Genomic DNA, 24,392 nt, shown 5'->3' on the forward strand with positions numbered 1-24,392 from the left:
ATGGACTCGATGGACGTGAGTCTGAGTGAACTCTGGGAGTTGGTGATGGACAGGGTGGCCTGGAGTGCTGCGATTCATGGAGTTGCAAAGAGTCGGACACGACTGAGCGACTGAACTGAACTGAATCTAGGTTAGTTTCCTTTGTATGATGATTTAAGGATTTCTTATATAGGAATGGGCTGGAATGGGCAATTTAAAAATGAGAAGGGTCTCTGGTTGGTCTTATGGTATATTTGTGAGTTTTAGCAATAGGGCCAAGCCAGAAAGGAAAACCAACTGAAGGAACTACTTAGAGTACTTTGGAGTTAGAACTTCTCTTGGGTGACCCCATCATGATAGAACTGTATTTGCTCCCAGAAATGAGAGCAGACAAGAAATGAGGTGAAAGAAGTCCACTTTATAAGAGGAACTCCCTTTAGGGAATTTAAATACTGGTATCGTTGGCAGGTCAGCTTTCCAAAGAATAAAAGGTTTTCTTTTAAAATAGCCTCTTTCCCTTGAAGAAATTGCTTATTAGGCTTCTCTGATGAACAATATTGAGGAAGCAATGTTAGAAAGACCAAAAAAAAAAAAAAAAGCTTAGTGAGTTACCACTGTTTTAAAAATAAAAAGCATTTTTGCATACATTATCTGGAAGGTTTGCTTTTTTTTTTGGTCTCATAGTTTGATCAAATACTGTAATAACCAGTAGCCACTATATCACCAAGTCAGATTTGTCTAGTTCTGTAGTTACTTATTCTTCCAGTAAGGAAGGTAAATGTTTTCCCATCGTTTTTACAAGATGTAAATGTTCTTTACAGACACTTTGGCTTAGTCCCTCAGAGTTACTGTAACAAAAATGCCATAGACTGGGTGGCTTATACATAACAGTTCTGGAGGCTGGGAAGTCCAAGATCATGGCACCAGATTCCATATCTGGCAAAGACATTGGTTCACAGACATGTGGCTGGCTTTTCACTTGTGTTCTCACATGGAGGAAGGGGTGAGGGAACTCTTTTTAGAAGCACTAATCCCATTCCTGAAGGCTCATCCCATGAGGGTCAACCCATTCATGACTTAAGCATCTTCCAAAGACCTCACCTCCTAATACCATCACCTGGGGGAGGGGGTTTAAGATTTCAGCATATGAAATGAGGCACAAACTTGTAGACCACAGAAAACAAATAAAATGTTAGATTGAGGCTCAGTCTACCTACTTAGCTAGGATCTTTGGACACAAAATAAAATTACTTTGTACTACAAAGGACTTTCTCTTTCTTACCATTTCTCTCGCGCTCTTTTTTTAACCATATTTTGTTATCTCTACTTTGAAATACAGTGAAATTGACCTAAGATTGCCTTTGTATTTGAGTGTCTTCATCTCTCCTGGTTTGTGATGAGGTCCTGGTGTCACTGGTTTGTGAGCTCTCTCTGTCTCTCTTCGCCTTTCCTCTGCCCTGTCCCTTTTTGCATACAGCCAGCATCTTGTCACCATGAGTCAGAGAGGCTTTCATTTCCAGGACATCATCAATTCAGAGATGGCTCAGAATACGGGCTTCTTTCCCCTAGTGGCCAGTTGAGTGCAACGTGAAATGAGGGTAATGACATTTCTAAATCAGCCTTACGTAAAAATTAGCTGATACTCAAGAACTAAAACAGCCTTAGAAAATGTAAAGCTACACATTAGTGGTAAGGTCTGTCGTTTAGTATTTTATGATTCTTCCTTTTTTTTAAGGAATTGTCTTTCTGTAATTCCCAGTCTATGCCGAAATTGCTTTTTCCTTTTATAAAAATTCCTTCCAAAGGAACCAATTTTGAATTGAAAACTAAAGAATACTGAGTGGAAAATGCCGGTTGCAAGCCTTTTTCTAGAAAAATATTTTGCTGAAAGTTTTTTTTTTCTCTCTCTCTCTCTCTGGGGACCCTTATCGTGCCAGGTTGAAAGAGTGGAGCCTTCCCTAAGACATGGATAGATGCAAACATGTAGGGCGGTTGCGGCTCGCCCAGGACCACTCCATCCTGAACCCGCAGAAGTGGTACTGCCGGGAGTGCGCCACCACCGAGTCGGTGTGGGCTTGTCTCAAGTGCTCGCACGTGGCCTGCGGCCGCTACATCGAAGATCACGCACTCAAACACTTCGAAGAGACCAGACACCCCCTAGCCATGGAGGTCCGGGATCTCTACGTGTTCTGCTACCTGTGCAAGGACTACGTGCTTAACGACAACCCGGAGGGGGACCTGAAGCTGCTGAGAAGCTCCCTCCTGGCGGTCAGGGGCCAGACGCAGGACCCGCCGCTGAGGCGCGGGCGGACGCTGCGGTCCATGGCGGCGGGCGAGGACGCCGTCCCGCCTCAGCGCGCTCCTCAGGGACAGCCGCAGATGCTCACGGCTCTGTGGTACCGGCGCCAGCGCCTGCTGGCCAGGACGCTGCGGCTCTGGTTCGAGAAGACCTCGCGGGGCCAGGCCAAGCTGGAGCAGCGGCGGCGGGAAGAGGCGCTGGAGCGCAAGAAGGAGGCGGCGCGGCAGCGGCGGCGCGAGGTGAAGCGACGGCTGCTGGAGGAGCTGGCCAGCACCCCTCCGCGCAAAAGCGCGCGCCTGCTGCTGCACGCGCCCCGCACCGCGCCGCCGCGCGTGCCCGCCGCGCGCGCGCCCGCCGGGCCCCGCCCTGCGCCGCGCCGCGCGCCCGCCATGGCGCCTGGCGTCACGGGCTTGCGCAACCTGGGCAATACCTGCTACATGAACTCCATCCTGCAGGTGCTCAGCCACCTGCGCAAGTTCCGCGAGTGCTTTCTGAACCTCGACCCGTCCAAGACGGAGCAGCTGTTCCCCAGGGCCGCCAACGGCAAGGCCCCGCTCTCAGGCAGGCCAGCCAGCAGCTCCGCCACAGAGCTGTCGTCGCCCCGGAGTGACGGGGCCGAGGCCTGCGAGCGCGAGGGCCTCTGCTTGAACGGTGGGACCTCCCTTAGCAGGAGGCTAGAGCTCATTCAGAACAAGGAGCCCAGCTCGAAGCACATCTCCCTCTGCCACGAACTGCACACCCTCTTCCGCGTCATGTGGTCGGGGAAGTGGGCCCTGGTGTCGCCCTTCGCCATGCTTCACTCGGTGTGGAGCCTGATCCCCGCCTTCCGCGGCTACGACCAGCAGGACGCGCAGGAGTTTCTCTGCGAGCTTTTGCACAAAGTGCAGCAGGAACTCGAGTCCGAAGGCACGACACGCCGGATCCTCATCCCCTTCTCCCAGAGGAAGCTCACCAAACAGGTCTTAAAGGTGGTGAACACCATATTTCACGGGCAGCTACTTAGCCAGGTAGGTGTGTGTTCGGCGCAGCCCTGACTGCCCACCACGCTGGAGCGGGGCTGGTGTAGTAGTAGGCTTCCCGTGAGTGCCTTCCCCAAGTTGTTGGCCTAATGAGGATACGTTTGCTGTAACTATGCACAGTGGAGGGCGGCCGCGGTGCCTTTCACAGTACTATGTGAGGGCTTCGTTGGTGAACCTGCCTCCTGTTTTCCAGGCAGATTTTTAGTTTAACTTGCCAAATCACTTCACTTTCAGGAAATGTCTTTTAATCTATAATGATGATACAGTAATGTAATATTCTCGTTACAGTTAAGTACCCCTTGCTGGCATCCCATCCCATTTGATCAGCTTTAGGAAATTGAAGAGTTTGCCTATAACCTTGGTTCCATGGTTGTTTGAAAGAGTATCATTCCTTCTAAAGCCTTCCTTCAAATTACAAGGGAGGGAGGTGGCTAGGAAGATGCCAAAGGCCTAAGTAACCCTCCCTCCGGTTCCCCACTCCCTTTCGTTTCCTTAGCCATGTAAGGATATGAGGGAAGACACAGGTAAGCCTTTGTGAGAACATGCAGAAAGAATTGATAGAGTTAAAAAAGTGGGCAACTTGAGAGATTCAGGTAAAACCTGTGCACTATGCTACTGAGATAGTTAGAATTTTAAAAGAAGGATGAATAGAACGGGAAGAAAAGTTTATTTCAGCTTTTGTATTTCAGCTTGTGAAAAGGGAGTATTTCTTAGCACTTCCTCAACCTCCCTGGGAGTCTGTAGGAAGAAAGGTGCATCTAGGAAGGTTATAGTCGGGGAGGAGGGCAAATCACAAGGTACTTCGAGGCTCTTGGAGCACAGGCATCAGTGTAGGGATGCTGCTAGAAACAAGAGCAAAAAGAGGAAAGCTGGGTTGGATAGAAGGAGCGGAGTCTAGAGGAGGATAGAGTATGAGGATGAGAGAAGCAGACAGGAATCTGCAAATTCTCCAACTCAGACGGATGCCTTGATGACTCCGTGATAACTTCTGTCTGTAATACTGAGGCTCTGAATGGGAGAGAAGAGAGAAAGGGGGGTCGGTAATACTGTCTGTGCTGTGTGGTTTTCCAGTTCCAGCTAGCATCACAGAGATACATACCAGAAGCAATATGCTCTAATTCTCTTAAAGGTTATGTTTATCATTTAAATACGAAATATTGTTTGAAAGCTATACACTTAGTTTTGGTTGTTATGTGCTAGCAAAAATGAATGTGGGAAGCATGGAAGTTACATAACCTATCAACTAATCTTTTCATCCTAGGTCACTTGTGTATCATGCAATTACAAATCCAATACCATTGAGCCCTTTTGGGATCTGTCCCTGGAGTTCCCTGAACGCTATCACTGCATAGAAAAGGGGTTTGTCCCTTTGAATCAGACAGAGTGCCTGCTCACTGAGATGCTGGCCAAGTTCACAGAGACAGAGGCCCTGGAAGGCAGAATCTACGCCTGTGACCAGTGTAACAGTGAGTCCTGGGGGGAAGGTGTGGGTAACTAGAATATCAATTTAAGGTATTTCAATTGCCCTTTTAGTCAAAAATAACACTGTAATATTGAGTGGTTCTAAAGCATCTTTTAAGGATGTTTTTCCTCCTATTTTCCTGAGAAAAAGCATATGGACATTATATATTAAAAAAAATAAAACCAAACCTAGGAGTTGGACCTCCTTGGACTCCTGCTGTGATTGAGGTTAGTTGTTACCTTGGGAGGCATTTGAAAGTATGGACCTTGAAATGGGGACTCCAAGAATGTATTTAGCTTCATAGGTTATGGGGGTCTTGCTTAAATTCATGAATAGAGTTTGACAGTTCTAATTTAGTCTAAATACAGGTGGCATAGCCTGTTTGAGGGCTATGTATCAGAAAAGTGTGCTTTTATCCTGAATTCAAGTCTGTCAGAAGTGATGCTAAGGGTACATTGAGACCAAGAGAGGAAGTCATATGGTACATTGCTCCATGGCAGCTTCATCATTATTTTCTCATCCGTGAAAGGTTCACATCTCAGAAGGGTCAGAGGAAGTATTTCTCTATCACGGCTTTAATTGTAAATGGAATTTTTTCCATATGGTCCTGAGAGCACCTTATGCATCCCCCAACCCTGTGTCTTGCCACACTAAGAATGCTTTTGCTAACCCAGCATGTACACCGGAAATGCAGAGCAAATACTTTGAAACTGATGTTTGGGGGTTTTGGCATATAGAGATTTGGAAACTAAGATGAATGGATTGTGCAGAGATCTGAGAACAATGTGCAGCCATATTATAGTTCAGACTGTAAGTTTTGGTTTGGGAATAACAATTTTATGGTAGCCCTTTAATATTTTTGCATATGGTTTTTAAAGTAGTGAATTGTGGGAAACCTGTTCTCTCTGAAGAATCAAGTCAAAAATCAAAAGTCACACTTCTGATACCATTTTGCCATTTTAAAACAAAATGTGAAATCCTGTACTTGGTTAAGCATAAACTCACCTATCCTGTTACATAGAGATTTATAAAGCCAGTGATTTAAATTGTCTTATTAGGACAGTATGTATTTTTTTTCTTTTTAAAATAGTGAGTCATGAAGTTTTATACTTGTAGGGAACAGAAAGATGTTAACAGCCTTAAGTCTATCATTCTCGGACCTGATAGATTAGGCAAGAAACACTTTTATTTATTTTTGCAAGAAAGGATTGTTTTTTCTGGTTGTCAGATGTGCCCATTTATCAGTATCTCTGTAGACAGGTTCAAATAGCAAGGAAGGAAAGCTATAGTGAAGGGATGAGATGCAACGATCTGTTGCTTGTGAAAGTTTCAAAACTATCAGTCTTTCACCTCTCTGTATAGCCAGCTTAATCAAATGGGAGACAGAACTGATCAGTCTTAACTGAATCAGTGATTTTTCTTCGTGAATTTCATTTGAGAGAAACAAAGCCAGATTCTATATTGTCTTCATTTTAGCTCACATACTCCCTCTGCTGAGAGCAGCAGTCACTGCCGGGATTCCCAGGCAGAGAGCTGCAGTAATATTCAAAAATCTGCTGGTGAACAGGAATGTAAAATAAGGCCAGGCCCCTCTTTGAATTCTCTTTCTGCTCATGCCCTCACATACCATGACTGCCAGCCCTAGTAAAAGCTGCAATCTAGTTGCTGCAATCTATCATGAGAAGCAACAGCTCCACAACCTATTGTCAGAGAAAGCTCCATGATATGTCATCTGCCTGTGATTTGCTACTTTTCACAAGCAGTACAGACAGGACTTCGAATCAGATGCCAGGCTCCTCAGACACTGAGACCATGATATCAACAGCTCAGAGACAATTAGCAGACACCACAGTGGACCATGAATTTTATATTCCCGTCCATTCACTGACTGAATTAATATAACAGAGCAGTCATCAGTAAATGGTTATAGAGAAGGCTTCTGATGGAAATTAAGAGAACTTCATTTCTGTTTCCCTGCTGTAATTTAGAAATGCATTTCACCCACAATTCAGTATCTTTAGAAACAAAATTGGAGTCCTGAGCATTGGTTTTGTTTTGAATGGGGTATATGTAGGCAATGGCCAGCCTTGTTCTGCATGTCTAGCAGTGCTGTTACCAAGAAACATGTTTCAGAAAATAAGTGTGGCATAAAAATACAAAACCAGTGAAGTTTCTTTTCTAAATATTTGTATAGGCCACAAGCAAGTCACGTGGGAGAAAAAAATCTCTTTAAATACACTGTCCTTTGGTAATCCTGTGCCTCTTGCACGCAGGCATGCTCAAACACTAAGTCGTATCTGACTCTCTGCGACCCCATGGACTGTAGCCCACCAGGCTCCTCTGTCCATGGGATTTCCCAGGCAGAAGTACTGGAGTGGGCTGCCATGTCTTCTTCCAGGGTATCTTTCCAACCCAGGGATCGAACCTGCATCTCCTGCCTTGGCAGGCAGATTGTTTAGCACTGAACCACCTGGGAAACCCCCTGTGTCCTCTTACCTTTTCCCTAAACCTGAGATACATGCATTATCCCCCATTTCACAGGAAAAGAAACTGAGATTCCTTTCAAATGGTGGGAAGGACAAAGGATGCACCTTACAACTGCATCAGCCTTCTTTAAGCAGCCATCCCCCGAGAGCCACACAGTCATTTCTCTCATCTCAGCCAGAACTTCCGTGGCCATACCACGTGGGCATGTGAGGCTGGGAAATGCAGCCTTAGAGAGGATCACATTGCTGCCCAAATAAAACTGAGGTTGAAGTACTGAGACACTAGGAGAATGCATATTGGGTGGCAAGTCACTGTCTCTGCACGGCTCGGAATGAATGAGTCTCCTCATGATCCATGTCTTATACCTTCCCAAACCATCTAGGCAAACGACGAAAATCCAATCCAAAACCCCTTGTTCTGAGTGAAGCTAGAAAGCAGTTAATGATCTACAGACTACCTCAGGTCCTCCGGCTGCACCTTAAAAGATTCAGGTGAGCTTGCTCTGGGGCATCCCAGGTGTCTGTGAGCTGTGGCAATAGCTACTTCAAAGGCTTTGGTGAGAGCAGATGTCTTTGGTGTTGGGGGGAGAAGCCTGCTTCCTGGAGTCCTTAGGCTTTCCATGGAGTATATGGTTCCTGCCCAGTGAGGCAAGTGGATATTGGGGGTCAGGACGGGGCTTCTGCCCTCACAGCCCTATTAAATCAGCTAGGCTGCAGTGGGTGTCTGTGCTTGAAGATTTAATAGCCTCACTTGGGCTTATATAGAGCCATCTTCAGAATAAAGTATGAGATAATCTGTGAAAAGAAGGGTAGGAAGTAAACTATAAAGAGTATTGCCTGGATTGCTTGTTTAGGGATTTCTAGTTTCAGAGAACATCTGAATGTTCACAGGAAATATATGTGAACACTGAGTACTCCTACCTTGCTGTGAAAACCAAATCCAGGTTAAGTTTTCCCCACTTCTATTTTACCTACCTCTGCCTATGATCACACATGCCATTTCTTACTGGTAAGAAGTTCATATCCATGTTACAGGTGGTCTGGCCGTAATCACCGAGAGAAGATTGGGGTCCATGTCGTCTTTGACCAGGTATTAACCATGGAACCTTACTGCTGCAGGGACATGCTCTCCTCTCTTGACAAAGAGACCTTTGCCTATGATCTCTCCGCAGTGGTCATGCATCACGGGAAAGGGTTTGGCTCAGGACACTACACAGCCTATTGCTACAACACAGAGGGAGGTGCGTGCGCTTTACTCTGTGGGGTGGGGGACACCAAAAAGGGTTGGTTTGTCCACATTTCATTCCTCTCCTTTTTATTTAATCTGTAGGGGGATATTACATACATTGAAATCCAGTGGAAAGAATTATGAAAGATGGATTCAAATTTTGAATATATCACTGACAACATATAACTCTTCTAAGAATTGACAGGAACTAACATGTAAAAGTGCTGAGCGTGGTGCCTAGCACATAATGGTCAGTTAATGCTAGAGGTTATAGCTGTTGTTAATACTTCTGCTGCAGACCTCTTTCCTTCTTGGTTTTGCATAAACAGTATGACCTAGCTATGTCGTGGTCATATTCATACTATATGAGTCTCACTAGCATCAGCCCATAGTAAAGCTGAGGACACTTTCTGAGCACTTACAATACTATGTCCTGATCACCTCCCTTAACATGGGAGCTGTGAGGATCCAAGGGCCCTTCCCAAGGAGCTTTCTTTCAGTCCTTGTCCCCCAGAGCAGAGCCTCCCAGCTACTGTGCTAAGGCAGGTGGGTTGTGGATGTGTTTTTAATAGTTTACCCATCTTGAACCCCTCAGCCCTTGGGGTGGCTACCAGAGTGAGCCTGTGAAAAATAACTTTATTCCTTCTAAGTTTTCCTTTCCTTCCATACCTTTATCTATGTACATTTCCCCTCTCCTCCCCATTTTTTTCACATCTCTTAGCCCCCAGTCTGTCTTTGTAGAAGTCCCTAATGGGCAGTGAAAAAGCCTGAATGAAATGAGGACAAAAATTAGTCAGTACTGTAAGCAGTGTTGTGGTGGGGCTTGTGGGGCTAAAACCAATGGTTTCATTTACTTATCTCTTCCTCCACCACCACCAATCAAAGGTTGGATCTATTCAGAACTTCTCTGTCCCTTTTTTCATCTCCTCGTTTGCCTGCTGATTGAAATTTAAGTTGGGCAGTCATATTCTCTCTTTCTTTCATTTGGTTTCCTAGGTTTTTGGGTCCACTGCAATGACTCAAAGCTGAATGTATGCAGTGTCGAGGAAGTGTGCAAAACTCAAGCCTACATCCTTTTTTACACTCAAAGAACAGTTCAGGGCAATGCAAGAATCTCAGCAACCCAACTCCAAACTCAGGTGCATTCCAGCAACAACGATGAGGGCAGACCACGGACCTTCCCCTGAATGGCAAGCACATTATCAAGGACTGACTTGCTTTTAAACTCTTGGTATTGGTACATCTTTCCTCTTACAGGAAATAAGGTTTACTACAGGAACAGATTACTAGGTTTGCCTCACTGGGTCTAGAGCAGAAGGTGCCAGGTAACTGGTATCTATCACAAAATCTGTAGTCACTTTCTTTTAAATGGGTTTAGAAAATTCCCTCCTTTGTTAAAGCAAATCAAAAGGAGTAACTTCTATGAAGACTCTTTCAACAGTTGCTTCTGAATATAGAGGGATTTGGGTGGAGGAAAGAGGGAGTGAGTTGGTCATATCCAGCAGTGTTTTCTTCCTATTATGTGATTCCCCCGCTAATCGGGACCCCTTGCAGCACTGGAAGAGCCTCCTGACGTGAGCAGCCTTTGGCAGAGCACTGCAGAGCAAGGAGGGGCCCTGGGCTGGCAGCTTGCTGGACAGGATTGGTTCCAAGGTGGGAGGTGAAGTCAGGACTTTTTCCTACAGAGGAAGTAGTCCTCAAGGGTTGAAAATTTAGAGACTTCCTTTTTTAGGAGATAACAGTTGAAGAATGGAAGGAGGTGCACGGAGCAAATTTCTCCATGAAAAATGGGAGGTTTTTCATGTCATATTCTACCTGGCTGCTGCTGTCATTTAATCATTTCACATCTTCTGAGATGGCACGAACATCCCTTCATTCTAAAGAAGGAGCAGTTCATATGGGGAAGCAAGAAACTGGTACATGACATGCTCTTTGTGGCACGCTGAGCCTGAGTTCACTCCTGGATACTCAGTTCTGTAGCAAACTCCTGGTTCAGGTCTAGGGCAAGCACGTAGTTTGGTTTAAACTGGTCTTTTTAGGTCAGGTTTCTGAGGCTTTCTCAGAACTCAGAGGGTGGGGGTGGGGGAGCCAGTGGTCCAAGGGCTTATCGAAATCCCTGTCCCCCGTTCTCACCTTGGTGCAGCATGCAGCTTCTCTTAACCTGCAGCTTATTTCCTTTTCACAAGGTGTGGGAGCTTTGGCTTTTCGAAGGCTTAGGACTCTTCCTCCTGTATGTCTGAACAGTTTATTGCTGACAGCCCTGGCCGGTTTCCTCCAAAATCTGCTAATCCCTACTGTTTCTTTACCCACCCACCCTCAGTCCATCAGAGAAAAACAAGTGTCCTGTCCATCACTTCAGTGCTAGTAAGATATATCTTTTTTAAACTGGGTCAGTTTCTAACTGGCATGAAATTGCCCATATGGAAGCCCTCTGCCCTGTCAGGCACCACTGAATTTCCCTCCTCGGTCCTTCACTTTGACTCACTAGTAAAAGTGAATGCATACTGCAACTCTCACTGTGGGCGTGCCACAGCACCTTAGCCTGTCACTCGGAATGCTCATCTTTTGACTGAGTATGTCATATTAACATTCAGTTCAGGTAGAAGTACAAATGTCACCTGAAGGGAGTAGATGTGCAGGAAGTTTGGGGAGGGGTGGGAAGTTGGCAAACAAGAGGCTAAAGGATGAGGGGCGTAGCTTTAGCAATGTTGAAAGACCACATTTCCCAAGCAGATCTGTGTAGTATTTGCTGTTGACCTCTTTTGAGATGAATTCTCCCATAGGACCTACCAGACAGCACTGAGATTTGGAGGAAATCAGACAGAAGATGGCTCACCGTGATAAAGAAAGGGAGTGACTATACTTTAAATTAAACTTGCTTTTTCCAACACTGTGAGGTTTCTGTAATACTTAGCTTTTATTTGGAAGCGATAGCGTATGGCATTTTTTATGCTGTTTGGTTTGTATTGTCTACTGCAGGCTTCTTTGTACAGGCTTGGCCCGGGCTTACCCTCACCTGGACACTGTTTTAAAGTGTCACAGCCGCCCATGCTGCCAGAGGCTCTGATAACGAGACTGTAGTCTCTAGATCCACATTTTTAAGTTGGTATGATTGGTGATGACCTTTTGTGGCAAGAGAAAAGCGCACTGACTTAAAAAAAAAAGTAAAAAGGGAAGGAAAATATAAATTGTGCCTCATCTTTCACTGAATGCTATATTTATTATTCTAGAAAAAGAGAACTGACAGAGAAGTACTATACAGCATCTACTAAATCCCTCAGGCTGTCCCGGGGGGGAATAAGAAAAATAAACATCTCATGGAAAATCAAAACATCTTCAAATTTAATTTTTAAAAAGTTTTATACCAAAAGTTAAGAATTAAGCAGACTAAGGACTTTGTATTAATAGGGTAAGTGCTTCAAATTAATAAAATCACTTAAAGTGAGTTGGAACAGAAACCAATACCAGAGTCCTCAAAGTGCTGCACACACTTGAAGGTGCCCCTGCAGCCAGACACCTCAGGTACCCAGAGGCAGCAGCAATAGACGCTGTTGAGAAGTTAGTATTTATGGAGATTTTTATTAAAGAAAAGAATTTCCTGATGCATAAGCCAATGGCTGTTGTGAGGGAAATGTCCTTTTGCCTTTAATTTATTTACATACTGAAGTAGATTAATTTCTTAGTTGCATCTTACTTTAAGTCAAAACATTGTAAAGAAGAAAGTAAGAACCAGGTGGAAGTTGACTAGATGCTGCCAAATCAAATCCAAGATCTCCTAACTGAACCTTATGGGCCTGCTTCTCTCCCAGACAAGTAGTTACAGCCCTGTTCTAGGAACCCTTTGTAGTTGGCTGGTGTGTTTACTTCCTGCTGTAGCCAGCCAAGATGAATGCAACCTGGCCCTCAAAATTTTACCTCAATCTAGCTTGACCCTCATACTTGTGGTTGCCTCAGAGACAAGCATTCATGCTAGTGTTAACAAAAAAAAAATTAGGAATGCCCTCAATGGCTAGGAACTGAAGCTCTTATTCAAGATGGCAGGCCTCTTGCCTGCTTTGATCCAGTCCCTTTCAGGCTGACGGGGACAGCGACGCACTGTAAAGAATTTCCAGATGTCTCTTAAATGTCATGAATAAAATTGGGAACTATAAAAGTGTTAATGTGTCCTATGGACTCAATAGCAGAGTTTATTTTTGTTTTTAATGTCAAGGTTTCTAGAGTCAATGATTCTATGAGTTTTCCACTCTGGCTATGATTACACTTCCATCCAAGAGTAAGAACTGATGAGGTGGGTTGGCAGGCAGTGGGGCACAGCCCTAGCCAGGTCCCAGCATAAACGTGACAGGTTGACAGTAGTACAGAATGAAAACTTGGTTGGGTGGAGGTGGGTGGGGCGGGGGGTGGGATATGGGTGGGCAGGGAGGGAGAAAGGGAGTTTGTTTTACGTACTGATAAAGCTTTGTGAACTGATTTTATACAATTCATAAAATTTGGTGCCTTGTACCTAATTATGGTTTGCATGGGATTGAAAAGATTAAGGGAAAGGATTCTTGTCATTTCAAGTGGCAAATGGGTCTGTATAGTGTAAAGGACATTTGGTATCACTTTTTAAAAACATTTCGTATCTGTGTGAAAGCAAATTATTACCAGCAAGTTCTGAAAATTCTACTGTAATGTCCAAAATCTTTGTGTTTTGATTATTCATCGGTGTCTCCTTTTCAAGGCAAACTATATACCCTATTCTTTTTTACCACCCCTTATATTCCGAACATTAACTCAGGCCTTTTTAAAATCAGGCTGGGAGGGCTTCCCCTTCCTAAACATATAATATATCCCTATCTGAAGTTTTATCTTTTAAGTGGAAGGGTTAGTTTTCCAGCTGGTTGGGAGAGCACAAATGTTCAGAAAAAGGTATTTAGTTTGTCTAATGCTAGGCAACGTATAGTGCAAGTCAAACAAAAACCGTTCCTCCTGAAGTGGCACCTTCATTAGTTTTAAGTTCTTCTGCACAAAGTTTCAGGAAGCAGTGTAAAACACAATCCCCTATATGTGAACCTTTAGATTGTAAGGCAAGCCAGTGCACTGTGTAATATGCAAAAAAGAAGGCTCAAGAACCTGTCCCAGCAACCCAGTCCCACTGATGGGGACGAGACTGAGTAGCTGTGGCCGAGAAGACCCGGCCTGCTCACCTGCAGGGCTATAGACAGCGTGTTCCTTTTACTCCCACCTTAGGGTTTCCACTGAGCTCCTGAGTCTTCACCAAAGGGTGTTTAAAAAGCTTACTCAAAGCACATTTGATAATTGGGTCCCTCAGCCTAATGACTGGCCTAATTAGGTGAGGAGGTTCTATCTGTGGAATAAAACCTCTCATGGCCACTTTTTTTTTCCCTTACCAGGTAAGTATGCATCTCCCTGGTGGTTGATTTTTTTGAAGTTAGCACTAAAATTGAAAAGCGCCTTCTAAATATGACTGTGAGTTTAGTTTTTATCTTCCATATTTAAATTAACCATTTTCTTGGTCTAGGACTTTAACCACTGTGTATTCAACCCAAACACTGTTCTAAGCACACCTCAGTCACTAGAGCACTGAAGTGAATGGTCATTTTGTGGACTGTTTCCATACTAACTTCCGCTGGCATGTTTCTATTTCAGATCTAACTAGGTAGTGTAGGAGATTTCCCCATAGTAGTGTTAACTAGCCTGGGCTAAACACCTCATGACAGGATGTAAAACACTTCCCTTGAGGAAAAATGTTGTGTTGAAATGGTGAAAGCCAGGATTTTCATTTACAGAATTCATAATTATCCATCAAAATTTGGTGTAGATTTGGTAGCTTTAACCTGCTAAATTCTTACCGCTTTCAGGAATTAAGCCAGTTGAAATGAAACTTTACCTTATCAGCTTATGGCTTTATAAACCAACAGCAACACTGTTACTTGAAGCTAAGACATCACATTTTAAGTGAAACTTGAATTACACTTTTGGAAGCTGCCATGTCTTTAATTTTGGCCATGTTTTGAATTTTACCTTTGAAAATTGCTATCAAATAGAACTTTTCACAGTTATGAGTAGCTCAGGTAGCAGACTTCAAGGATGTAAGTTTCACTGCTATAAAGAACAACAGGTGCTGGTATTTCTAGGCTTAGCAGTGGTCTGATACAGGCTGACGGGGCTTAAAAGTTTCCTTCCTGGTCACCATTTGGGGGGTGATGGCTTCAAACCCAAGCCTTACTTAATGTATGTTACTTTTCCTCATCTTAACAGCCTAGTAAGATATAAACTTGTCAGAGCATCTGTGATCACTGTGTAGATTCTTAAAAGGATCCTGACATCATGTTAAGCCAGCCACAGGCCTCAATTCATACAGGCTCAAACTCCTTCCTCCTAATAGCTGGGACCTCCCTGATTAGAGCTCATTAAGAAAATGGTGCTTTTCTTTAACATATAAAAAACCTAAGTCTCTTTAACAGCTTTCTTAGCCAGATTTATGCCAGCAGGGTCAAGGAAGGACCATTTTATTCTATTTACCTTTAGTGAACAGACTGCTAGAGATAACGCCTAACTTAAAATTAGGCCACCGTGGTATATTTATACTGACCCTCCTTCCCAATTCTTATCCTTTAATCCCATACCAGTTACAGAGACTTGGCGCAAAAAAGTAGTATGTATATTTTTTAAACACCTAGTAGAGCAAGTCAACTAGAAAAAATTGCCAAGGGGAGCCTGTCTGTATGTCCACACCTTTCTAAGCCTACATCATTCTTTCCATGCCAGTTCCTTACATACTCCATTTCCAAAGAACCCCAAACTCCTGGACAGTGGCACTACCCTGAATTTTAGGGTCAGAAAATATCTCTTGTGAAGGAAGCAGCTTCCTCAAGCAGTGTTGCTTCAGAGCCCACTGCCCAGGCTTACTCACACCTTGCCTCCACCTGCACATTACTGCCCTCGAATCCCACTGTATTATAGCAACAATGCCTCCCTGGTGCCTGGAAAACCCACCTGGTGCACTAAAATGCTATGCAACACCAAATGGCTTCTTCCCATAGTACTGCTCAAAAATGGAAATTCCTCAAGAATAAGCTATTACCTATGCTAACATCACTGTATGGTGGCTACAGTTTCCATTTCTTTTTTTCTTTTACTATGAAGCAAACCATCTGTTAAAATCCATGTTTGGGACTTGTTCCTGTCTCTCTTGAGTGTGAAATATAAATCATGTTTTTATGATTTTTGTAAATCTTGACTTTTTACACCTTGTTTTTGTAAGCTGAAGTTTTCTTATTAAAAGAATAAAATATCTTAGTGTACACGCTTTATTTGTTAAAATACCATTAGATTATTCCTCAGGACAAGAGCCAAGATCAGCCCCTGCAGAAACTTAGGAGCTATGTACAGCATTTTACAGAACAGAAGACAGTACTTTAGCTGAAGCCTGCCTGTTGAGCAGAGAAGGGTGTCCTGAGTGGACTCAGCAAAAAAAAGGAAGTCAGGCAGGGAAGGGAAGGTGCCATCTGACAAACTTCAGCCGCCATCAGGGCAAGTCTGGTGATGGTCACAGATTGGAGGCTGTTTTTGAAGGGGTCGAGTACAGCACAGGGGTTCCATGTGTCTGCAATCAGACAACAGGTGGCATTAGAAAGGTAAAATTACTGGAGTAAAAATCGCTAAATCCCTTGCAACATCTGGAAACTTATCTAACTCGGAACAGCCAAGGGTCTTTTGTCAAGTCTCTTTCCTATTAGTCTGTGAACAGGTGATCTAAGTTATTTCTTCTCCCAGCCTCTAGGACTTTTGAAAGAACAGTGGTTAGTGCTTACCTACACCGGCTAGACCCCAGGCTGAGGTGCCATTAGGTCAATGTCACTCAAATTTCTGGCCAGCCAAACTCCAGCAGCAAAGAGTCCCAAATTGAGAATCAAGTTCCTGGAAAAAGGAACGCATCCCATTAACCCTGTGGTCACTGAGTCACGTGTCTGGTTAACGAGAGACTTGGGGGGGGGGGGGCGGTTCCCATAATCACACACTGGAGGAAGCCGTCCCCTCCTGAGGCAGAAGCACTTCAGAATCGCATGAGCACTGATCGGTACATAATAGGTTGCCCAAGACCACATGGTTATTTAAGGTTCGTTTCTACGTCTAATAAGAGCAGGGTCAAACGCAAAGGCCAATTAAACACTTGTCCAGAGCCAAAAAGCCTGTTTGTTGCAGCCCCCTCCCCCAGGGTCCCCGTGAGCATAGCTTCTCTAGACAGAGCCTGGTGACTGCAAAGAGCGCTTCGGCAGCACGGAAATCCTCCCGATCAAGGACCTCAGCAAAGCACAGCCAGAGCCATAAAGAGACCAAGATGTGGGTGATGTAAAAAAATCTGGAGGAACCAGTTCCAAGGAAGGGAAATCGAGGGGGTACGCATAACGCGCGCGAAGGGCCGGAGAGGGACCGAGCCCCCCGGCCTCGGTTACCTCCGGAAGTCATTCCTGTCGGTGGCGAAGCGGTAGACGCCCCGAAGCCAGTCCCCCACGTTGTCTGGAATTTCGGGAGCTTCATTTGCTGAGCCCGCAGCGGTCACGCCGGCCCCACTGGAAGCCATAGCAGCACCTCACCGCTCTGTACGAACGCTCACCAAGCACCGGGCGGGCGCCGACAGATTACGCAACTTCCGGCCTCACACTTCCGCCGGCCACTGGCCAACAGAGGGCGCAGCGGCTCGCACATCGACAGGCGCCTGCAGAACTTCCCGGGTGCGCGTCCGCCACCTCGGCCAGGGGTGGAGCGCCGCCGCGCTCCAGTCTCCCTGGTCGGGTTCCACCTCCAGCTCCGTCCTGGCCTTCGGCCGGCGCACCGGCTCACAGTCCAGCTTCATTGGTTCGGGAGGAGGACGCTGGGGATGGGGCCGCTCGGCCTGTGGGGGTGGGGCAGGGGCACTCAGCAGGGGATGCGTAGCTTTGAGGAATGGGCTTCTCCAAGTCTCCATGAAGTCATAAAGTGCGCGGGCTGAAAGGAGGCAGTCAAACCTGTCATCTCGCCGCCCCTCCCCAGACGTGGTCCTGATGGCATTCAGTCTAGGACTTAGAGGGGTAAGAGAGCCTCGCTCTCTCGCCTTACATATCACAACCCCCCTATTCCCCTTTCTCCAGGCTGCGCCACTAGCAAATGGTACAGTGCCTCCTGGAGGTGTCTCTGTCCCCAGTTCGGAGAGGGGCCGGGGTCTCCCAGGGCCGGGGAAGGCGATGGCCTAAGAAAAAGCCTTCGGGTTCCGATTCAGAGGAAGAGGAGCAGGTGGGGCAGGGAGCGTCCTCCTTGGGATCAAGGGGCGTCTCTAGGCGGCCCTGCGCTTGCCCTTGGCGTGCCTCCGTCTGGTCTCCAGTTCGATACTCCTGCTCTGCGCTGGATCCAAGAATCCCGCTCCGGGTTTCCAGACTAGAGCTGACGGCAGTGGCGAGAAGGGTTGCCCGGGAGATGGTCGCAGCATTCGGCTGGGCGCAGTCCCGGTCTCCAACTCTGCAGAGCCCCTCCTCTCCTGTTCCGGGCGGGGTCAGAAACGCCCATCTCAGAGCCGCGAGTCTCCTTCTCCCAGATTCGGGCGGGGCAGCGGCCAGAAGCCAGTCCCAGTCCGGGCCCAACCTCCCGCTCCGCCCCGAGCCGTGCGCGCCGCCGCCGTGGGTCCGCTCCAGGCTCCCGCCCCTCCCCGCCTCCGCCCAGCAGAGGGCGGCCGCGGCCCCAGCCCAGGAGCGAGTCCCGCGCCGCAGCCCCAACGGCGGCGCGGGGTGGGTTCTGGAGGCCCTCGGAGCGCGCCGGCCAGGGACGCGCGGTGAGAGCTGCGGGCCCCGAAGCTCGGGTCTGGGGGGGCGGGGGGCGGGGCGGGGGCGCTGCTGGAGGGGCGGGACGGCGTGGGACCGGGGTGAGGGTCCCAGCCCGGGAGAACCACCCCCCTCAGCCCAGCCCGAGCCGCTGCCCCCTTCCCCTTTGATCTTAACCTTCTCCTCCCTTACCCGGGGACGCCCTGCTTTCCAGTGTCGGGGCCGGACTCGAACCCGCATCCGAATAGCGACGCTCAAAGCAGCTGGGGCAGCAGGGGCCGCCCCCCGGCAGGGCATAACGTCCCCCGCCCAAGGGCCCGGCGCAGTCCTGGCAGCAGAAGTGATTTTCGTGCCAGCGCTGTCCCTCGGCCTCGGTGCAGCGCTGGGAGAAAATCAGCTGAGAGAGGGAGAGGGGGACGGTTCATTCATTCATTCACTCATTCATTCATCCAATAACCACGCCTTATACCCAGTTGACGCTAAAGCACGTCTACAGACATTCCCATTTGATCTACTCAAACACTCTCAGACGCGGGGAGGGCTGATTGGATTAGCCAGGATCCCCCAGCTAGCAGGTGGCACATCCTGAAGAAGTGCGACCCGGGTCGCCTGGACGCCCATCCCAGGTTTCCATACTGCCTCTTGTGCAGACACTGAACGAGTTCCTCGCTGGAGCAGGCACAGCACTAGCGTACTGAGATGATCATCTGTCCTAGAGTCCCTGCTCTGGAGAAATTGAGTCCAAGAAAATTGGGGGGACTCTGCTTACGGTGGGGAAGGGCACAAAGGCAACGGGCCCCAGGTACCCAGAGCTCAAAAGTCAGAGCAAGGTGAATACAGAAGTCCCAGACTGATTTCCAGTTCTCTGTACCCCACTCCGTGGTACTGAAGGAGGCGTCCCTTTGCACCCTGCCACTCTTAACCCTGGGCAGACCCCCTCCAGCCCCTCCCTTCAAGTTTGTACCTGGTCACAAGCCGGGCAGCGCGGCCGCAACAGCTCTGCATGATGACGGCCACAGTAAAGACGCCCATCGTGGTAGAAGTAGATGAGGTTGATCAGGGCCTGGCCACAGGCCTGGCAGGCAAAGCAAGCCCGGTGCCAGCAGCGCCGCTCTCCTGCCCGAGCTGTGAACACTCCGTACTCCCCTGGCCTCAGCGGCTCCCTGCACTGCAGGGCGTGGGTGCTGGGCTGGTCACAGGCTGCATATGCCAGTCTCCAGGCTCTTCCATCCCAACCCCAACCTAACTGTTCTTCCCACACCTCTGGCAAACCCACCTCCACTGCAGGCTCCACCAAGAACCCCTACATTTGGTTTCCCTTTTTCCTGAATGTTGCCAAACTCAATCCCCAAACCCCTTTTCCTCTTCGGAGTCCCCAAAGCCATCCCCTTCTGCAGCAGTGAGAGGGCAAAGAGAGGAGGAAGGGGAATATGGTGGCCAGGTCAGGTGTTACATACATTTTCACAGGTGCATTCTTCAAGTTTGAGAGGTACCAGGCGGGCCACCCCCTGTCCCAGGGCCTCCCGCCTCCGTTGGGCACAGAAGAGCCGCAGCTCAGCCAGCTCCTCCTCCCCAAGGGCCAGGCAGTAGCGCTCCTGCAGAAACAGGCGTCCACTGAAACTGGGAGAGCCCCAGCAGGTAAGATTGAAGTTTGACTAGAGAGAGGAGGTTTAGTTGTTTGGTCAAAGACAGACTGTAAAACCTCAAGGAGCTGCAGGAAATAACAGCACAGATGAGCACTGAGGAGAGGGAGGAGAGGTGGAGTACATCTACATGTGTCTCATTCCCCAAGGAATGGTGATCACTCAGGTCCTGATGGCCCCACAGCACTTAGCCCATCTTCCTGTACTGGGTTGGCCAAAATGTTCATTCAGGATTTTCCATAACATAGAATGGAAGAACTCAAATGGACTTTTTGACCAACCCAGTATTTAGATCCTGGCTCCCAATGAGCCGTAGCTCAATATCACTTCCCACTGGATTTCCCCTATTCCATATTCTCCTGCCTTGCCTCCCCAATTGAATTGTAAGCCTTTGGGCGGGGCACACGTAGGGGCCTCAATAAATACTTAACCACCATATGCTCTACATTTGTACATTCCATTATCAGGTTCAAAAGCTGATCATGTTCATTTTCTTATTTGCTCTTCGGCTAAGTATGGTGGTGGACAGAGCGGATGTCACTGCCCACATTGTGTAGACAGGAAAGCTCAGGCCAGGGGTGGGGGGATGTCTTCCCCCAATTAGTGGCATATCTAGGCCGTAAATTTGTGCCTCCCTCCCTTGTGTACCTCACTTCTTCCCACAGTAAGTAAAGAGAGGGAAGCAAGAGAGAGTAAAGCTGGGGAGAGGGAGACCCACATCGCTGTCCTGTGGAGGGAGCTGCTGGAGGAGGCTCCGGAGCCCGGGCCAATTGGGAGCCGGGGTGGTATCCAGGCCAGGGTGCCCCCAGCTCAGAACTTCAGGATCCTGAGGAGACACAGCACAGGGAGGGGGACAGAGCTCGGTTTGTCCTTCCTTCCCCTCCCGCCCTCCCTCATTCATCGCCACCTCTTCATCAGTCCCGGACGGTGTCTACCCTCCTGCATTTGGAGACTCTTCCTTCACGATCACAAGGACAGTTGATCCACTCTCGTGTTTATGGTCTCACTGAGGGAGGTTAGCGGGACACACCCCTAAACATCTTCCCTTCTTATGCTTGAAATCACCCCCTTCACTCCTTAGGGCCAAACCCCCTAGGTTCTGCTTTGGCAACATAAGCCCAGTAGGAGAGAATTCATGTATATGTGTGAATAAGTTTAAGGAAGCTGAAGAATTTCCTGTGGTCCAGTGGTTAGGACTCTATGCTTTCATTGCCAAGGTCCCAGGTTCAATCCCTGGTTGGGGAACTAAGATTCTACAAGCTGTACAGCACAACCAAATTGGAGGGAAAAAAAAATAAGGTAGAGAAGTTGAACCCCTGTGTTCTGAGGAGGCTATATGGACAGGGATTCCTGCAAAGGAAAAAGGCTGCAAGAAGCTGGGCACAAAGGCTAACTAACTACCTCCCATTTGGTGGAAATGGAAAGAGGTCCAGAGGATGAAGGGGATGGCAATCTCAGAGGGAAGGGCAGGACTCCTCCCACCTGAGCAGAGGACTCCTCCCACCTGAGCAGAGGTCTCCTCAGGGTCCTCCTTGGGCATGAGGTCTAGGTCGCTGTCTGAGTTGACTGGTGGATTCAGCTCTGGAGAGGCCAGCCTCTTTGCTTGATGGGGCCAGCCAGAATTCAGCAGTGATATTGGTGGTAAAGTCTGCACAGAAAACAACAGCAAGAGGCCTCCCATTTATTTGACCATAACAATGAGCTAGGCAGGCTAAGTGCTTTACAGGCATTGTCTCCATCAGTCCTCCCATCAACTACATGAGTTGGGTAGTTTTCTGGTCACCATTTTACAGATGGTCCAACTGAGCCTCAGTAAGTGTAAGTGGTCTGCTCAAGGTCACAAAGCTAGTAAATGGCAGAGTCAGATCTTGAGGCCAGAGCTTTCAGCTCCAGAGTTTCTGAAGCTCCAACTCTAGGGTCTCCCAGCACTGGGATGGAGGAAAGCAGAGCCCTGTAATGGAAAAAGGAGATAAGCCACCTTTCCCGTGAACCTTTGGGTGGACTGGCCCCTGTTCCCCGCCTCCCCAGTCATAATTCCCACCGTTCCTTACTGGGCACTCAGCACCCAGGAAGCCTGCTTTCTCATCTCTTCTCACTTCTGCTGTAGGCTTCGGTCAGGTGAAAGAACCACTTCACCAGGAGACCCTTAGCCTCTCCAGCCCATACCAGCTCACCTTTCCCTATGCTCCAGAAATAGGTACAGTGGGTGTCCCCAGATTTCTCACCTAATGTTCCTCTTTGCCCCCTGTGCCTCTCTCAGCTCCTCATCTGGTCTATCAGCTCTTCCAGGACAGAGGAAAATCCTGTGCTTCTATCTTCTGTCTCTAGTGGCAATGTCACTGGATAATTCTAAGTGCAATTCTTTAGCCCTCCTCTGGGCAAGTCCTGCTATGGCTACATTATCTTGGGGATGGGAGGTGACTACTGAAGTGGTAAAGGGATGAACCCTGCCCACAACAAGCTCATCGTCTACTGGGTCAGGCATCGATGAAACCAGAGAGCATGGGGCCAGGATTCTGGGCAGATAGACATGGCATTCTAGGAAGAAAAAAAAAAGACTAAACTTTCTAGAATATTTACTCTGTGCCAGGGGCTTTTCTGGGGCTTCCCAGGTGGTGCTAGTGGTAAAGAAGCCTCCTGCCAATGCAGGAGTCAGAGGCGACTCAGGTCCAATCCCTGGGTGGGGAAGATCCCCTGGAGGAAGGCATGGCAACCCACTGAAGCAATTTAGCACCCACTGCATACAGAGACTTTTCTAGCATGTTACATAATCATCCTCACAACAATCCTGTGAGGTAGTTTCTATTATCCCATTTTACGGTTGAAACAAACAGGTTAACTAACTTGCCTGAGGTCACATTAGAAGGCTAAGGGAAGCTTTAGAGGAGGAAGTTGTCTTTGAGAGCTGGGATGGCAGCTGGGCACAGGAAGGGATCATCAAATCCCTAGCCTCCGTGAGACCCAGCTTTAGGGCTGGGTACAGGGTTTTGACCATAAAAATTATATGGCTTCCCAGCCCTGAGCCCTCACCCTCTGCCACCCTTCCCAGCTTCCTGGCTCCACACCCATCTGCTTCCTTCCTGTTCTGTCCCTCAGGTCAGCTTTCCTGTGGAAAGCTGATGGCTGTTCACACTCAGGGCCAGGAGGGGACTGAGACCCTCTTTTCCAGGTTCTAGTTTGCATGAAATCGTCTCACAGAGGACCAACGCTCAGAAATCAGTCCTCACGCCTCACCCCAGGACTGGATAACTCCACGTTCACTTAGCACTGGACTCCATCTTACTAACATGCTGGATTCCTTCCAGAATTCTCCTCCCCCCCACCTTACAAATAATACAAGACTGAACCCCCTCCCCATCGGGCACAGGTGTAAACGGGCTCAGGAGTTCTACTTTCCTGAAGGGCAGAGGCCAGGGATTGGGAAGTTGAGGGGTGGGGTGTAAGGGATGAAAGATTTCCCCGGACAGTGAGAGGAAGAAAGGTTCGAGAAGTTTCTGGTACTGCCAAGTGCCCTCTTGACAGATCCCCAAGTTTTTTCTTGGCTTTCTCGGGGCCCACCTCCGAAGCGGGACGTAGTGTGGTTCTCGAGTCAGTTGGGGTGCCCAGTGCGGCTGCTGGAGTTTAGGAGAGGGGACGGGACTCCGCCGGGGTCTCACCCTTGCTGAGCGCTGGTGTCCGGGCAGCTCTGCACAGACGCCGCTGTCGGGCCCCTCACCCAGTCTCCACCTCCAGGTCTAGGCGCCCGCCTCTGCCCGCCCCCGAGAGCGCGGCCCTTCCTCTCCCAGCACCCCTACTCCCCGCCCCGCGGGCCCCGTCCGCCTCTCCGGGGCTGGTAGGGCCCGACGGCTCGGGGAGGGGCCTAGAGCTGCTAAGTGAAGGAAAGCATTTGAGGGATATCGGGTGAAAACGGTGCAGGCTCCATTGCTCCCACGTCCGTGGGCTTAGTCCTGGGACCGCATCTCTGCGGGCGCTGAGCAGACACCCAGGAGCCATCGTTATGCCGGGTCCTCAAGCACTCGCTGAACAAAACGCCTTTCGAAGCCTGCAGGTCCCCCCAGACCTTCTTCTGGTCTCCTAGACCCGCCCTTGTCTGTGTGTCCCCACCCCCACCTAGTTCCCTCTCCCTTGTCCCCAGCCCCTTTCTGGGGTCCCTTGTACGACCCTTCCCCGTCCCATCCCTTCAAGTTCCTCCCCCATCTTTCGTGTTCCTCCCCGGTCCCGCCCTGGCTCCGGTCCTTTTTCTCATCCCTGGAGTGGAAACCTTTGGTCCCACCTCTGGTCCCCTCGGCCCCGCCCTGAGCCCCGCCCCCGCCCCAGGCTCCGCCCCGTCCCCGCTAGGCTCGCTCTGCCGCTGGCCCGGAGCGCCCTCTGGTGTCTGCGCATGCTCCCTGCTCGCTACTGCAAAGTCCTCCAAAGGGACCTTCTAGGCTGCGCGCCGGTCGCCCCCGATCGGGTCCGCCTGCCCGCAGCGTCTCG

General features: G+C 48.5%; 3 protein-coding genes across 3 annotated transcripts; 1 reads left to right on the forward strand and 2 right to left on the reverse strand.

Annotated features, from left to right (window-relative positions):
* Positions 1 to 1,944: 1,944 nt before the first annotated feature.
* USP49 (ubiquitin specific peptidase 49) lies at positions 1,945 to 9,815 on the forward strand. The gene is made up of 5 exons (XM_052648071.1): positions 1,945 to 3,285; positions 4,559 to 4,763; positions 7,629 to 7,737; positions 8,281 to 8,486; positions 9,470 to 9,815. Exons 1-5 carry the CDS (start codon positions 1,945 to 1,947, stop codon positions 9,658 to 9,660), a joined length of 2,052 nt encoding a protein of 683 aa, XP_052504031.1. The 3' UTR covers positions 9,661 to 9,815.
* A 5,956-nt stretch (positions 9,816 to 15,771) lies between these two features.
* TOMM6 (translocase of outer mitochondrial membrane 6) lies at positions 15,772 to 17,122 on the reverse strand. The gene is made up of 3 exons (XM_052649182.1): positions 16,936 to 17,122; positions 16,294 to 16,399; positions 15,772 to 16,085 (listed from the first exon to the last, which is right to left on the reverse strand). Exons 1-2 carry the CDS (start codon positions 17,061 to 17,063, stop codon positions 16,303 to 16,305), a joined length of 225 nt encoding a protein of 74 aa, XP_052505142.1. The 5' UTR covers positions 17,064 to 17,122; the 3' UTR covers positions 15,772 to 16,085; positions 16,294 to 16,302.
* Positions 17,123 to 17,184: 62 nt separating this feature from the next.
* On the reverse strand, positions 17,185 to 21,597 carry PRICKLE4 (prickle planar cell polarity protein 4). Its single transcript, XM_052649526.1, has 5 exons — positions 21,421 to 21,597; positions 19,731 to 19,868; positions 19,238 to 19,441; positions 18,466 to 18,670; positions 17,185 to 17,993 (listed from the first exon to the last, which is right to left on the reverse strand). The coding sequence occupies exons 1-5, from the start codon at positions 21,595 to 21,597 to the stop codon at positions 17,620 to 17,622; spliced, it is 1,098 nt and encodes a 365-aa protein (XP_052505486.1). The 3' UTR covers positions 17,185 to 17,619.
* Positions 21,598 to 24,392: the final 2,795 nt, after the last annotated feature.

This window comes from Budorcas taxicolor, chromosome 11 (assembly GCF_023091745.1).
Source record: "Budorcas taxicolor isolate Tak-1 chromosome 11, Takin1.1, whole genome shotgun sequence".
NCBI classification, from domain to species: Eukaryota; Metazoa; Chordata; class Mammalia; order Artiodactyla; family Bovidae; genus Budorcas; species Budorcas taxicolor.

Bases quoted from the DNA above. Each gene is read 5' to 3' on its own strand.
- USP49 (XM_052648071.1), top strand. From the start codon at position 1,945: ATGGATAGATGCAAACATGTAGGGCGGTTGCGGCTCGCCCAGGACCAC. The intron at 3,286-4,558 runs GTAGGTGTGTGT...TTTTCATCCTAG, and splicing joins ACGGGCAGCTACTTAGCCAG to GTCACTTGTGTATCATGCAA. The intron at 7,738-8,280 runs GTGAGCTTGCTC...TCCATGTTACAG, and splicing joins CTGCACCTTAAAAGATTCAG to GTGGTCTGGCCGTAATCACC.
- TOMM6 (XM_052649182.1), bottom strand. From the start codon at position 17,063: ATGGCTTCCAGTGGGGCCGGCGTGACCGCTGCGGGCTCAGCAAATGAA. The intron at 16,400-16,935 runs GTAACCGAGGCC...TCCTTTTTCCAG, and splicing joins GACAGGAATGACTTCCGGAG to GAACTTGATTCTCAATTTGG.
- PRICKLE4 (XM_052649526.1), bottom strand. From the start codon at position 21,597: ATGGGAGGCCTCTTGCTGTTGTTTTCTGTGCAGACTTTACCACCAATA. The intron at 19,869-21,420 runs GTGGGAGGAGTC...CTGTTTCTGCAG, and splicing joins CTGAGGAGACCTCTGCTCAG to GAGCGCTACTGCCTGGCCCT. The intron at 19,442-19,730 runs GTATGTAACACC...CACGCCCTGCAG, and splicing joins AAGAATGCACCTGTGAAAAT to TGCAGGGAGCCGCTGAGGCC.